At 45.4% G+C, this 12887-nt stretch overlaps 1 protein-coding gene across 1 annotated transcript in view; it reads left to right on the top strand.

Moving 5' to 3' along the window:
• Positions 1–12887, top strand: part of TAOK1 (TAO kinase 1) — a 70990-nt gene that overhangs the window by 51324 nt on the left and 6779 nt on the right. The window contains exons 13-19 of the mRNA XM_054084629.1: positions 40–174; positions 747–983; positions 1749–1877; positions 3405–3608; positions 4124–4363; positions 7517–7729; positions 8797–8979. Coding sequence (XP_053940604.1) covers positions 40–174; positions 747–983; positions 1749–1877; positions 3405–3608; positions 4124–4363; positions 7517–7729; positions 8797–8979 — 1341 coding nt within the window. The remainder of the gene's footprint in view (positions 1–39; positions 175–746; positions 984–1748; positions 1878–3404; positions 3609–4123; positions 4364–7516; positions 7730–8796; positions 8980–12887) is intronic.

The raw sequence follows: 12887 nt of genomic DNA, 5'->3' as shown, positions 1-12887 counted from the left end.
GATTCTCTTTATTCTCCTAAATTAATGTTTACCAATAAGGAGGAAGAAAACTACAGAGAGGAATCGGATCCTCGAACGAGGACATCGGAACCCCAGTCTCCTCCCCAAGTATCTCGCCACAAGTCTCATTATCGCAACCGAGAGCACTTTGCTACTATACGCACAGCGTCGCTGGTATGTTATGGTTTTATTCGGATGAAGCTGTAGAGGAAGGATGTCTCTAAACATGGCACTATGAAACTGCTTCGAGCTGTTGGGATTTCATCAGAATACGAGCTATCTTCCTTGGCTGAGATACTGTCACAGAAATAGCTTAATGTCAGTTAATAAAAGCTTAAATGCAACACCTGGGCAAATGTAATTTGTCTATATTGGATAGTTTCAAAACCAATATGCCTAGTGGAATGCAGGAAAGTGTTTATAATAAGCTGGCTTTTATTTTCATAGACATATTGTGTGTATTTGTGTGCGTGTTCACGTGCACGCTCACTGCAGCGGGCTAAAAAGACATTATTTAGTAACAGGTTCATAACAATTGTATGTTTTTCCTGCTACAGCTCACGTGAGCTTATCTTCTCCAGCAGAATTCAGGTTTTTAATCTGCTCTGCTGCCATTAGGAAGCGCGCTTTTCTTTACAACAAAATCATCTTTCTTTACTGAATGGTTTTCTTTTTGGTTTGAAGACTGCTGAAAAGCAGATTAAGCAGCATTAACTTGCTTTGGCCTGATGTGGTTCTCTTCCTAGGTGACAAGGCAAATGCAGGAACATGAACAAGACTCTGAACTCCGAGAGCAGATGTCAGGCTATAAACGTATGAGACGGCAACACCAGAAGCAACTGATGGCATTAGAGAACAAACTGAAGGCAGAGATGGATGAGCATCGCCTCAGGTTGGACAAAGATCTTGAAACGCAGCGTAACAATTTTGCTGCAGAAATGGAAAAGCTAATTAAAAAGCACCAAGCAGCCATGGAAAAAGAGGTAGGAGATTATAGTTTAGCAGACTGGTCCGTATTTGTTAATTACATTGAATTGTCCACCTCCTGTCACTGATGAAGAGATGACATTGTAGTCTCTTACATGTCTGTTTTCAGGAGCCAAGCAAATTGCTAATTAGAAAAAGACTAATACATCACTTCCTTACACTAAGGGGTTTATGTAACTAGAGGAAAGGTATGTCCTTCATCACAGTGCATTGTACTAAATGTTAGTGTGCTGAGCCCAGAAGAAATACTGTAAAGGTTTTCCTTTCTCTTGGCGTGCACGTGCTGTCAGTAACTGACTGCCATCGAGTGTTACGGGGGCAGATCAGCCTGCAGAGAAGCGTGCTAGCTATGATAGATATTCACCCTCTGGTTGCTTATGGATATGGGGGGGGTTTATGCTTGTAAATAATTGATAATGAAGCGGTGCCGCCTATTATTATTGATTCTTTGTTCATCTTGGATCTCTCAGTGGAGGGCTAAAATATAGTTTGTCATAAGGTGTTGACTTTGTTGAGCGAGAGCAGCTGAACAGTAGGGCTGAGGAAATGCGGCACCGAACAAGAACTCCTGCTGGGTGCATTGGTGGGGTGGGGAGTGGAGAGAGAGGAGGGTGAGGGCAAGCTCCTGGGACTCCTGCTTACTCAGAGGCATGGTGAGTATGGTGGTGACTGTACCGTGAATTCTTGGTCTTGGGGCTGAAACGGAACGCGAGCTGTTATCTGTCAGGACTCAAACTGATTTGCTGCGGGATTTGCTGTAGGCTAAAGTGATGGCCAATGAAGAAAAGAAGTTTCAACAGCATATTCAGGCCCAACAGAAAAAAGAACTGAACAGTTTCCTGGAGTCCCAGAAGAGAGAATATAAACTCCGTAAAGAGCAGCTGAAAGAGGTAACTTGTCTGTAATAGGAACCGTGAACCAATAGTGCAGTGTACGGTACAGTGTGAGAGCGGGAAACGTGCAGAAGTCAGAGCATTGCTGTGCTGGATTGCGGCAAGCTGCACGTTTCCTGAGCAGTCCTGTACGTACTGTATTAGTTTCTACCTTTGACCTTAGAGTTAGAAGGTTTCTTGGCACCTAAATCGTGTGAACGTACAAACTTCTCCATCCTTTAATATTACTTTTTAGCCAGGAACATGCAAATTTGGCAATCGTAAGGAATAAAACAGGTAGTTTAAGGAAGGACATGAACATTTTTCTCATCCCTTGTTGCTGCAGATGCTGACCATGCACTGCAGTCGTTATGGGAGTTTCTTAGCACTTCCATGATATTTCTGTAGCAGCAAGAACACAGAGGAATGAAGATGACCTGCAGATTTTATTTCAGGAAGATATCTGTAAAGCACTTTAATTTCAATAGAGAAGGCAGAGTAATAGTTTAATAATCACTGTATTGTAGTGAAAATCATGACCTCTGTGAAAACTGTAGGATCAAACTTCCTGGTTCTTTTTGTGGAGTGGCTGAAACTGTAAGCACTATAAATAATTGTTTTGAAAGAACCATTTAGTGCTCAACCATCAACTGGTGTGACACGACTTTGGAGCTTGCTCTAAAGGGGAATATTCCCAAACATAGACATTTCCCAGGAGGGGAAAAAGGCTAAAGAGCAACAGGGCCAAGAAAGATCTAAGAAAAACTACAGTAACATGGGCTAAGTGGGCAGTAGATCACAGAGCGCCCAGTAACGCTGATGAAATACAGAGGAGTTCTGTCTCATGCTTAAGTTGGAATGCATTACAAGTCCATTGTATGGACAGCTCTGGTATGCGATTCGAGCAAGCGGAGTCTTTTGCCAAAGGTGCTTCAAGCTATATAATGAGTTTAGTACAAATGTGGAAACCGTGGCTTTAAGTTTCACCTGTGAACTTCTTTATATCAGTTTTGTAAGTTCCAACATCTCAGTGAGTGGCCCTGCCGTGATGAGTCCCTTATAAAATGTGTTCTGATCAGACAAGACACAAATTTCCTGATGTGCTTCACACAGAAGTATTGGAGTATTGGATGAATGTTTGTAAATGAGATGGGGCGATGTTTCCCTTCTCCTCGTCCTTTGGGACCATATAAAACCCCTTCTCCAGCAGAATGGCAGGAGCTCCAAATGATCTTTTCAATGGCAAACCATCATTTTTATGTTTTGAGCTAGTACAGATGTCTGGAAACTCTGGACATGAACCATCAATTTGATGGGTTAAAATGGCCACTGCAAAAACAGTTGAGTTAAATTTGCTCCACTGTGAATTGTTTCCTGGTGTTCCCTTAGATATGTGACGTGATGCATTTTGCAGCAGCCAGGAGAAGACAAGGTGCAACGGCTTTGTCTGAAATGTGGTTTATTAGGCAGGTCCGAACAGTTGTTCAGGGTAAAAAAAGGAGCTTAATGTGACTGTTCCACGATTCATTACCTTGCTATTATCAGGAGCTGAATGAAAACCAGAGCACTCCAAAGAAGGAGAAGCAGGAGTGGCTCTCCAAGCAGAAGGAGAACATCCAGCATTTCCAGGCAGAGGAAGAAGCCAACTTGCTGAGGCGTCAGAGACAGTACTTGGAGCTGGAGTGTCGACGCTTTAAGAGACGGATGCTCCTTGGCCGCCATAATCTGGAGCAGGACTTGGTCCGGGAGGTAAGAGAACACGCAGAGATGACACCTGGAACCACCTGTGAGAGATGGATCTCACAGGAGCACCAACGACTTGATTCCAGCCTCAGTGAAGTGTTAATTACCACATCTGAAGTGTTTTGGTGTTTTGGTAAAGTAATGGTTCAATACATTTTGCGATGCCATCTGGTAATCTGTTGCATTTAGGAGATCAGTGAGGAATCAAATGTTCAGATAAGTGCCCTATTGTGGGAGAGTTGTTAGATCCAAAAAGTCAACAGACACAATAATTACAGTCCTTTCCAGAAAATGTTTACTGCAACTCCTGTTAAGAATCTAGAACAGGAAGAAGAAAAGTGAAATGAGGAAGGAAAAATTACCGGTGGCGGTGCTGTCTGCTTCTGATAAGACATAGAAACTCGGTGCTCTGTCCTTAGATGCCTGAGCAATGCCCTTGTGAACAAAGTGAAATGTCATGTTGTGAACGGAAATCCAAGTAAGTACAAAGAATCTAATAATTCCCTGTGTCCTCCTGTTAGGAGTTAAACAAAAGGCAGACACAGAAGGACCTGGAGCACGCCATGCTGCTGCGTCAGCACGAGTCCATGCAGGAGCTGGAGTTCCGCCATCTCAGTACCATTCAGAAGATGCGCTGTGAGCTGATCCGACTCCAGCACCAGACTGAGCTCACCAACCAGCTGGAATACAACAAGCGCCGGGAGCGGGAGCTGAGGCGTAAGCACGTCATGGAGGTCCGGCAGCAGCCCAAGAGCCTGAAGGTAGGAAGTGATGTCAGAACTGGGCATGAGCTGCTGGTGGTGCTGGGAAGGTGGCACATTGCAGCTCAGTGCTCCTTTGTGGTGTATGCGGGTCCAACATATTTTGAAGCTTGTTAATTTTCAGAGGTGTCTCATTTTGCAATGAAGGCCAGCTTTTAAAAGTGTCATTATTGGTCAAATTGTGTAACCGCAGCCCTGCAAGCACTGTGTGTGTGAGCCATAGCAGTGGTGATCAGGGCCACGGTGCATTGTATGCAGGCCATGGCAGCACTGCTCCCTCTGCTTGAGAAGCTGTTCTTCTCAGCGTTGTGCTTTCCTTCTTGTGGTAAAGTGTATTTAATCTTTGCAGTGCCCTTTTTTGGCTCCCACACCATTTTCTGTTCCTCTTCTCTCCATATGGAAGAAGAAAACCTTCGTTTCTGTAATGAAGCAGTGTTGCTGTGTGTGCCACAATGAGCTGCACTATCAGCCTCGGTTAGCACGCCTTGTTATTGGTTTTATATTAGGGCAGGTTTGCTAGCAAGCATGGGGGGAAGCAAGAGATACCAGCCAACTGCAGTGTCCTCAGGAAGCTCCTGGCGCTGACCTTTTCTGTGTTGTGCTCTCATGGGTTTCTCATGTTGGCCTTGTCACTGTGTGGCTGACCAGAACTGTAGGACCTCTGTAATTGAGGCTCTTGGTGTTTTCATTGTAAGCCCTCACTTCATCCAAAGAAGTCCAGTGGTTTATTCTGAAGTGTCTGAGGAGGGAGCATAAGGCCTTTCACAAAGCTCTTGGTGCGTTTCCTTGGAGGAGGCAGACTTCTCTCTCCACCCAGTGTTTAACTCTGCCAGTAACAAAATGAGTGTGTGGCGTACTGAGCATGGGGTTTCTTTGTTGTTCCACGTCTCCACTCTTCGTGATATTTCCCACTTGACTTGGTTTTCACCACCTGCAAGTTATCTTCTTGCAGAGAAAATAACCAACTTGAAAACAGAACTTCATAACGAAAATAAATACCTGATTTGTCAATATTAGAATAATATCTAATAGTGAATACCTCGCTTGTGAGAACAAGGGACCATCTGATCGCTGTCGAGAATCTCCAAGGATATAGTGTATAAATAGCTGATGACTTCACAGGGAAGCTGTGCTGTGCTCTGAGCTGAATAAAACTGAAGCAGCTGTACTAGGTTGATCCTTCTGAGATTAGCATGAATGAGTTCCGCCTCCCCAAGGTGATGCGGTGCAAACACGAGTGGGCAGCACATCCCTCCTCCTCCTCTCGCTGGCAGTTGGGACAGCAGGATCGTGGTCTCTGGTGACGGAGGTTTGGCTGCACTCTCACCTCTGCAGACTCTTCAACCCCTTCCCGTTTCCACTGAGGACAGGGCTGGAGCGTTTTGCAGGAAGCAATGGAAAGCTTGCACTTTGCTTTGCATGGCTGTTCTGTGATTAGTGAAGGATTTCGGGCTTGAGCTGTCAATCCAGCACCTTCGCGTATACACAGTGCTAAAATGCAGCGTGCTGGATAACTGTTGGCTTTGTAGCACAATCCCGTATTTATCAAGACTGGTCCTGGTATTAACTCTTGTCTTGCTTCTGACTAACACAGGCAAGTATTCCTGTTCGAGTAGATAATTTGACTATTTGTTCATTTTTCTCCTCAGCAACGTTTTCCCTTGAGGGCACGTGTTTCAGGCTTCCCTTTTGTTAGTTAAGGAGGTCCTTTGTCCTGCCAGCAGACTTGTAACGGTCAGTGTCGCACCAGAAGGACGCTAACTAGAATTCACCCTTCAGTGACAACTGCTCTGCTATTATTTTGAGTGTGTTAATTGTGAGGCACAAACCCTCTCGCTGGTATTTCACAATACCAGGGCAAAATGATCTTGTCAGAAGTCTGACTGGAAATCTTACCCCTCCCTTCTGTTTCCTGTTGTTAAAGCCTTTGGATTGGAAGCCTGTAAACAGAGTCTGGTGTCCTGCGAGACTTTGCAGAAAGTGAGGACAAAATAGATTGCGAGTGTTTTGCTGTGACCGTGGCCCTGGTGGGAACATGTAAGCTGCTGACATGGGCAGGGAGAAACAACCTTAGAGGTTTCCTGGAGGGAAATAACTTCCTGTGAATTTAGAAAGGGTAAAAGCACTGTATTCCTCTCCATGATACACATTTTAGTGTGAATTAAATCCATCTTTGTCCTGTTTTCTGCATCACTTCTGGGGTTGCTTAGTTAGAATTATTTCAGCCCTTCTGTGGAAAGACCCAAGGAACTCCACAACACCCTCCTTTTCAGGGTCTTAAACCACCCAGCAGACTTTAACCCTTGCGGGCTCTGGAGGCAGGTAAGGCCGGTTGAAGAAAGAAAGAATTCATTTCCTCAAGGTGATACAGCAAAATCAGATCCAGATGCCTTTTCCAGTATGGATGCTCTCAGCCTTGTGTGCAGTCACAAAGTCCTGTCTCTAAACAATACGGAGATGCTAGCAGAGTGCAAAAGGATTGCTCCACCTCCAGTAAGCCTGAGGAGTTTTGTTTGCTACACTAGCACAATGCTGATGTTGCTTGTGTGTACGTCTTCCAGCATCTATTCTTTCCCAGCCATCTTTTAAGTATCTTCATGAAAACCAGGGTCACAACATCCAAGAGTTAGGATGCATCTTCTCTTCATCAAACCCTCAATGGAAAAAGTGTTGCTCTTTTTCCCTGTCCCTTCCCATGCACCAAATCTGCTTCTTTTCATAATGTTCAGTGCTGTTTGTATCTATGTGCCATACAAGCACAGTCATGTACAAGTATGGCTTTTGGTGCTAATAAATATTAGTCCTGTCCCTCAAGAACTTTTCTTGAAAAGCGGCACCCAGGACTGGATCCAGTCCAGTGGCAAATGCGAGGCTCTTTGTGCAGAGACAGCTGTATTTAGGCTGGAGCTTTATTACAGAAGTGTCTGTATTGTAATTGTTCCGCACAGTAGCAGTGTCAAAGCAGCTGCAGCGATAGTCATTGCCTCTTGTGTATTTTGCTTCCCTCCTTGCACTCTAGATGTTAATATACATTTGTGGATTCTTGAACTCATATCCTTAATGTAATCCTAAATATCCATTTGAATGGATATTTCTCCCATTTGAAACGTGCTATTTTTTTTTTCTTTGTTTGTGTCCCCTCCATCTTTCCAGTCAAAAGAACTACAGATAAAGAAGCAGTTTCAGGATACATGCAAGATCCAAACCAGACAGTACAAAGCACTGCGAAACCATCTGCTGGAGACCACGCCAAAGAGTGAACATAAAGCTGTCCTCAAACGGCTCAAGGAGGAGCAGACCCGGAAGCTGGCTATCCTGGCTGAGCAGTATGATCACAGCATTAATGAAATGCTCTCTACACAAGCTGTGAGTCGCCTCCGAGGGACCCAGGGTTCCTCAGCCAAATAGGGATGTTTGCATTTTAACCAATCTGTATCCTGACAGCAGGCTCTCTGCTTCCCTGCTACATGTGCCATACCCAGCACAGTCATTCCTCTGTATTAAAAAAAGCAGCGTTCAAACGCAGAGGAAAGAGGTATCGCCCACTTCAGGCAAGTTGAAGTTGAAGCTGCTGTCACAGAGATGCAAAGCGATGCATCTGTGTGGCCAGAGGACTGCTTTTGCATGAAGTTTGACGGCATAAACGTTCCCGTTAAAGCATCGTTAAATAACATGCAGCTTGCTGTCTTAAATCATTTAGGTTTTGATTTGTCAAAGACACCAACCAAAGCATGCCCCACTGGTGGAAGATGCTCATTGAGTCATGGAGGAGTCCAGAGTTTTGACTGTAAATCTGAAATAACTTTAAAAGCGTTGTGAAATTCTGTGATTCCTTCTTTGCGAGATTCCTTTTTTAAGGAATGATCACATGAGCAATGCTTTGAGTCCTTGCTACAACTGAATGTGCAGTTTTCTTTTGCACATTGCGTGCTGCCTATATCGCTGTGTACAAACTTGACCCTGTGAGGCAGGGTAGGTGGCTTAATTTATGTATGGGAAGGTTAAAAGTTCAGTATCATATTGCTTTTAGGTTTATGTCATTTTATTCTTTTGCCCGAAGTCCTGCATTGGCAGGGGCATAGACTTGAAGTCTCCTGCCTACAGGTAATCAATTAATCCAAGTTGAACAGAGCAAGAGCTCTTCTCTTTGCCTCTAGCAAAAGGAGAGCTGTGGATGTTAGCACCTCCAGCAGTCTGGTCTCTGCAGTATGGATCATGGCGCCACCGCTCATCAGTGCTGTGGGCTCACTGTCACCAGCTTTTGTCACTATAGGTCCTCTGTTCAGTGAAACGAAGTACAATAGAGACCAATTGTAGTGCTAAGAAAACAAAGTCCCATCCCATTCTCTCTCCCTCCCCGCAGTCCTCCCCCGGAGTGTCATGAGTAACCGGTTACCCCATAGTGAAACGTCTCTATTGTCTCTCTTTCCCAGCTGCGTTTGGATGAAGCGCAGGAAGCAGAGTGCCAGGTTTTGAAGATGCAGCTGCAGCAAGAATTGGAGCTGTTGAATGCATATCAGAGTAAAATCAAGATGCAGGCAGAAGCCCAGCATGATCGGGAGCTACGTGATCTTGAACAGAGGGTATCCCTCCGTCGGGCCCTCCTTGAGCAGAAGGTAAAATGGGCAGGCGAGCATCATTAGCGCGCTCCATATTTCCTATCTTAAATTGCACTGTACTTACCAGTAGAGAAACTGCTTTTACCTTGCTGTATTTAGTAACGCAGATCATTTGGGTACTTTTGTCTCTGAGAAGATAGCGCGGTGACACGTAGGTTAAACCTTCTTCCAGCTCAGCCATCCTATGTGAGCAGCTTCTGGCTGGGATAGAGCTTGAAGCGTGCCAGAGGGAGCCGTGCCTCTCTGGGCAGAAGGCAAAGTGAAATGTTCTTTCTGTCTCTGAGCTGCAAATTAGCTTCCCAGCTCGTTAGAGGACAGACAATAACAACCTCAAGGTGGAGGAGAGGCTTTTGCAGTTTGCCTAGTGTGGGGAAGGAAGGGAAAAAGAAGGTAGAATGTATTTGAAACCCTGTGTTTTATGGTTATATTTGACTGTGGATCTGCTCTATTTGCCTATCTGTGGAGAGCAGGCTGCGTTTTCCCAATGGAATTATGCTTGTTATGGAAATGTTGCTGTCTGTAGCATTTCCCTAAGCAAACTGAAGTAGCCGGGCCCATGGGTGCGGGTGACCGGCTGCTCCCTACGTCTCAGCTTGTAGTTGGCCACGTGTATTAAGGCACTCCTTGATGAAATATGCTTTTCTGTGCCAGACGTGTGATGCATATAGAAATGTGAGTGGTGTACTACACAAACCAGGGGAACGGCAGTGAGAAGATATCCACCATCAGCCTTCCTCTACCCATTTTTTTCCCTTTGCTTTGCCCTGTGCATGCCAGCCATCGCCATCCACACTACAGTTCCCAACTTTGCTTTTCCACGGTTATTAAGTTAGGGTAATTACTCTGTAGCCTCGAGGTTCTTCACGCTTAGCTTCTCCCGGAGGCTCACAGAGGGATCCTGGGCTGATAGCGGGCCCTGGATGGAATTAAACTGCTCCATCTCATGGTCAATCGAGGCAGCGTCTCCGAGGAGACAGCACGATCCTGTTGCACTTTGACCTCCTGCAAGTAGACCTCAATCTCTGGAAGTAACTGTATTTGTGAACACAGAATTCCCGTGTGGCACTCACATGTGTAATAGCTGTCCTTAGACCCCAGTGCTGGTTATTTTGTTCCCATTTGGAAGAGAACCACTCCCGTCACACTGGTGTTTGAGTATATGAAATATTGATGCTGGTGTGCATTGCCCTCTGGCGGTATGATCTGATGAGAACTCTGGGAAGATCGCCACAGCCGGCCTGCCGCTGGTCATTGCTCCTCGTCGGTGGGAGCAGCACGCATGGCATCACACATCGCATGGCATCACACATCGTGTTATGTCAGGAGTTGAAGTGAGGCAGTGACTTCCGGAAACACTCATCAACCAATAATAATGTTGTACCAGTCTTTCAGTTCAGACCAGGACTGAAGTCTCTGTGCATAGGAAGCCCCTGCAAAGCAGTTGGTGTCAGTAATAATAGGAAGCTTAGAAACAAAACGATCAAATGAAGACCTAGTGTAGTTTTTCTCTGTGTGTTTGTGTGTCCCTATGTGATTATGCATTAGAATAGTGAAAGACTGGATGCTCCTTCTGGTTCCACAGGCAGATATTTGGCGATACTTTCAGCAATGAGACTGTTTCTTGCTGGGGTTACAGTCCCTTAGCAGCAGCTCAAGGGCAGACGTGGGTGCAAAGGTGGATCCATCCTGCTTTTGCAAGGGTATTCTTTGGGGGAAAGGATGGTGTTCTGCTTTTGTAAGAACTAAGAGTTGCAAGTACTCTGGTATGGGTCGCTCTGCGATGTCACCTGGTGTTTGCCTGTGTGTGCTAACTGAAACTGGCAGCCAGAGAAAGGGCAGATTCGTGCGCAAGACGAGTGTCTGAATTTATATGCAGAAATATACACATAGCCTGTGGCAAAGTCAGTCCCTGATGTTCAATAATAAACCAGATTCCAGCAGTTAGGGTGTGTACAGGGCTCTGCTTCCTTCTCAGTACAGAGCTCTTTAGTTTTGATGGTGTCCATCACCATAGTAACTCACCAGGTCTAACTTCATCTGAGGAGGAAGCAGCCGGCCCCACCAATGCGCAGCCTTGAGTGCCAGCGTCTGCGGTGCCATACAAGCTACACCTTGATTTTGTGGTGTTTGTGTGGCACCAGCAACAAGCGTGTTCTGAGAGTGGTTTTAAAAGATTTCATATTTACTCATTTCCATTCTGTGTGCCTCAGACACTGCTTCTTCAGAGTCCTGCATCCTGAGGTCGCCTCTAAGTGATGTTGGTTTAATGCGGTGTGTTGTGTGTGCCCTTCTGTAAAGTTGAGTTTCACCAAGTCCGGTTGTTAGTCAATAGGATGCCCTGGGAAACTGCCCTCAGGGACGGGGGCGCAGAACTGAGCTGGCAAATCTTTAAGAATGCTTTCCCTAGAGCGCAAGTGCTCTCGATTCCCAGGTCTAATAAATCAGAAAAGACACGGGTATGGCTGAGTCAAAGCCTGATGGACAAACTTAAGGGCAAGAAGGAAATGCACAGGCAGTAGAAAGCATGGCAGTGCTGGGTTTACAGTTGGACTTGGATGGTCTTAAAGGTTTTTTCCAACCTAAATGATTCTGTGTGTGTAAAGCTGCCACAGAGCATGCAAACCTGAACAGCTGGACATGCTGAAGACACTGTACTTCTGAAGAACGAGGACTGGAAAAAACAAATGGAGCATTTTAAAGAGCTAACATTAGAGAAGGCATCTTCTTCCTCTTCTGCCTTTTCCAAGCCAGCTCACTGCTGTGTGGCTTTCAGCAGGAGTGAGCAAGGCTGCTTGATGGTGAGAGTCAGTGTTGCTCTTATCCACAGGCAAGTGGATAAGGCAGCTTCTGAAAGCCCCGAATGGCTCAAGAGGTGACTCATGCTGGAGCAGATCGTCTCCTAAATTCCAGATTAAATCGCTTTGCATATTCCCTGACTAAGGCAAGAGAGTGCTTACAAGTACAGTGCTCTGCCCAGTACCTCCAGCCTAGACCAAGATAATGCCTCTTGGCCATATTGCTGCTGGCAGCACGGGATACGCCACTGGGCTGTTCTGAAAGTCTTGGCTGCTTCTTTTTACCCATTTGATCTTTTTCACCGAGGCCAAAAGTAGCTTTTTCAGCACTGGCAAGAAGATAATGGAATGATTCTTTGGTTTTGCACCTGACTGCAAAGATTTCAATGAGAAAGGCTTTCCTCCCTGCCCGATGGGTGTCAGGAGGCTGTAGCCCCATGTATTCGAACTTGGAGAGCTGATCCCAGTGCCCCTACTGAAGTATCCTTGGAAACCAATTTGGCACAGTGTTACAGGGAAGAAATTGGAGTTACCAGTTTGCATATCATCTGGCTAATAATCTGCCACACAATTCAAACATCACTGTCTACTTTCCTCAGCCACACACACTGGAGAAGATACCAGGGTAATGAAACATGAGAAACCAATTTAGGAAAGCGGTAGATAAGAGGTGATAAACATGAGCTAAGAAAATCTGGCCAGTGAACATTGGAGAGGAAACAGAATGTGGGCTCAAACATTGAATCTGGGAGAAAATAGCAATTGTCATCATCCGATTCGGCTATAAACAGTGAAGGGTACATTAAGCTGTGTTGGTAGTTGTTTTACTGTATAGGCGCTTTGCTTGGCTGTATCTGAAGGTGCTTTCCCAGTGGGCTTTTATAGAACTTGGAGGCTTTGCTGCATCTTAAAAGATTAATCTATGTTAAGCTGTTAATATCACTGCAAACTTTGGGTCCACGTCCCAAAAACTTCCATATTCACCAGGGAACAGGTACCCTCCAGCTGGTATTCACTGTCCTTTGGCATGGGCAGGTCTGTGGGACTTAGCCGTTTGTGTTCATAACAGATTGTGTGTTACTGGACATCTGATCTAGATCCGGTCTCACG

This window comes from Cuculus canorus, chromosome 20, assembly GCF_017976375.1.
Source record: "Cuculus canorus isolate bCucCan1 chromosome 20, bCucCan1.pri, whole genome shotgun sequence".
NCBI lineage: Eukaryota > Metazoa > Chordata > Aves > Cuculiformes > Cuculidae > Cuculus > Cuculus canorus.
Note: the sequence above shows the minus strand (reverse complement) of the source record. Positions and strands in the feature narration are given on the sequence as shown.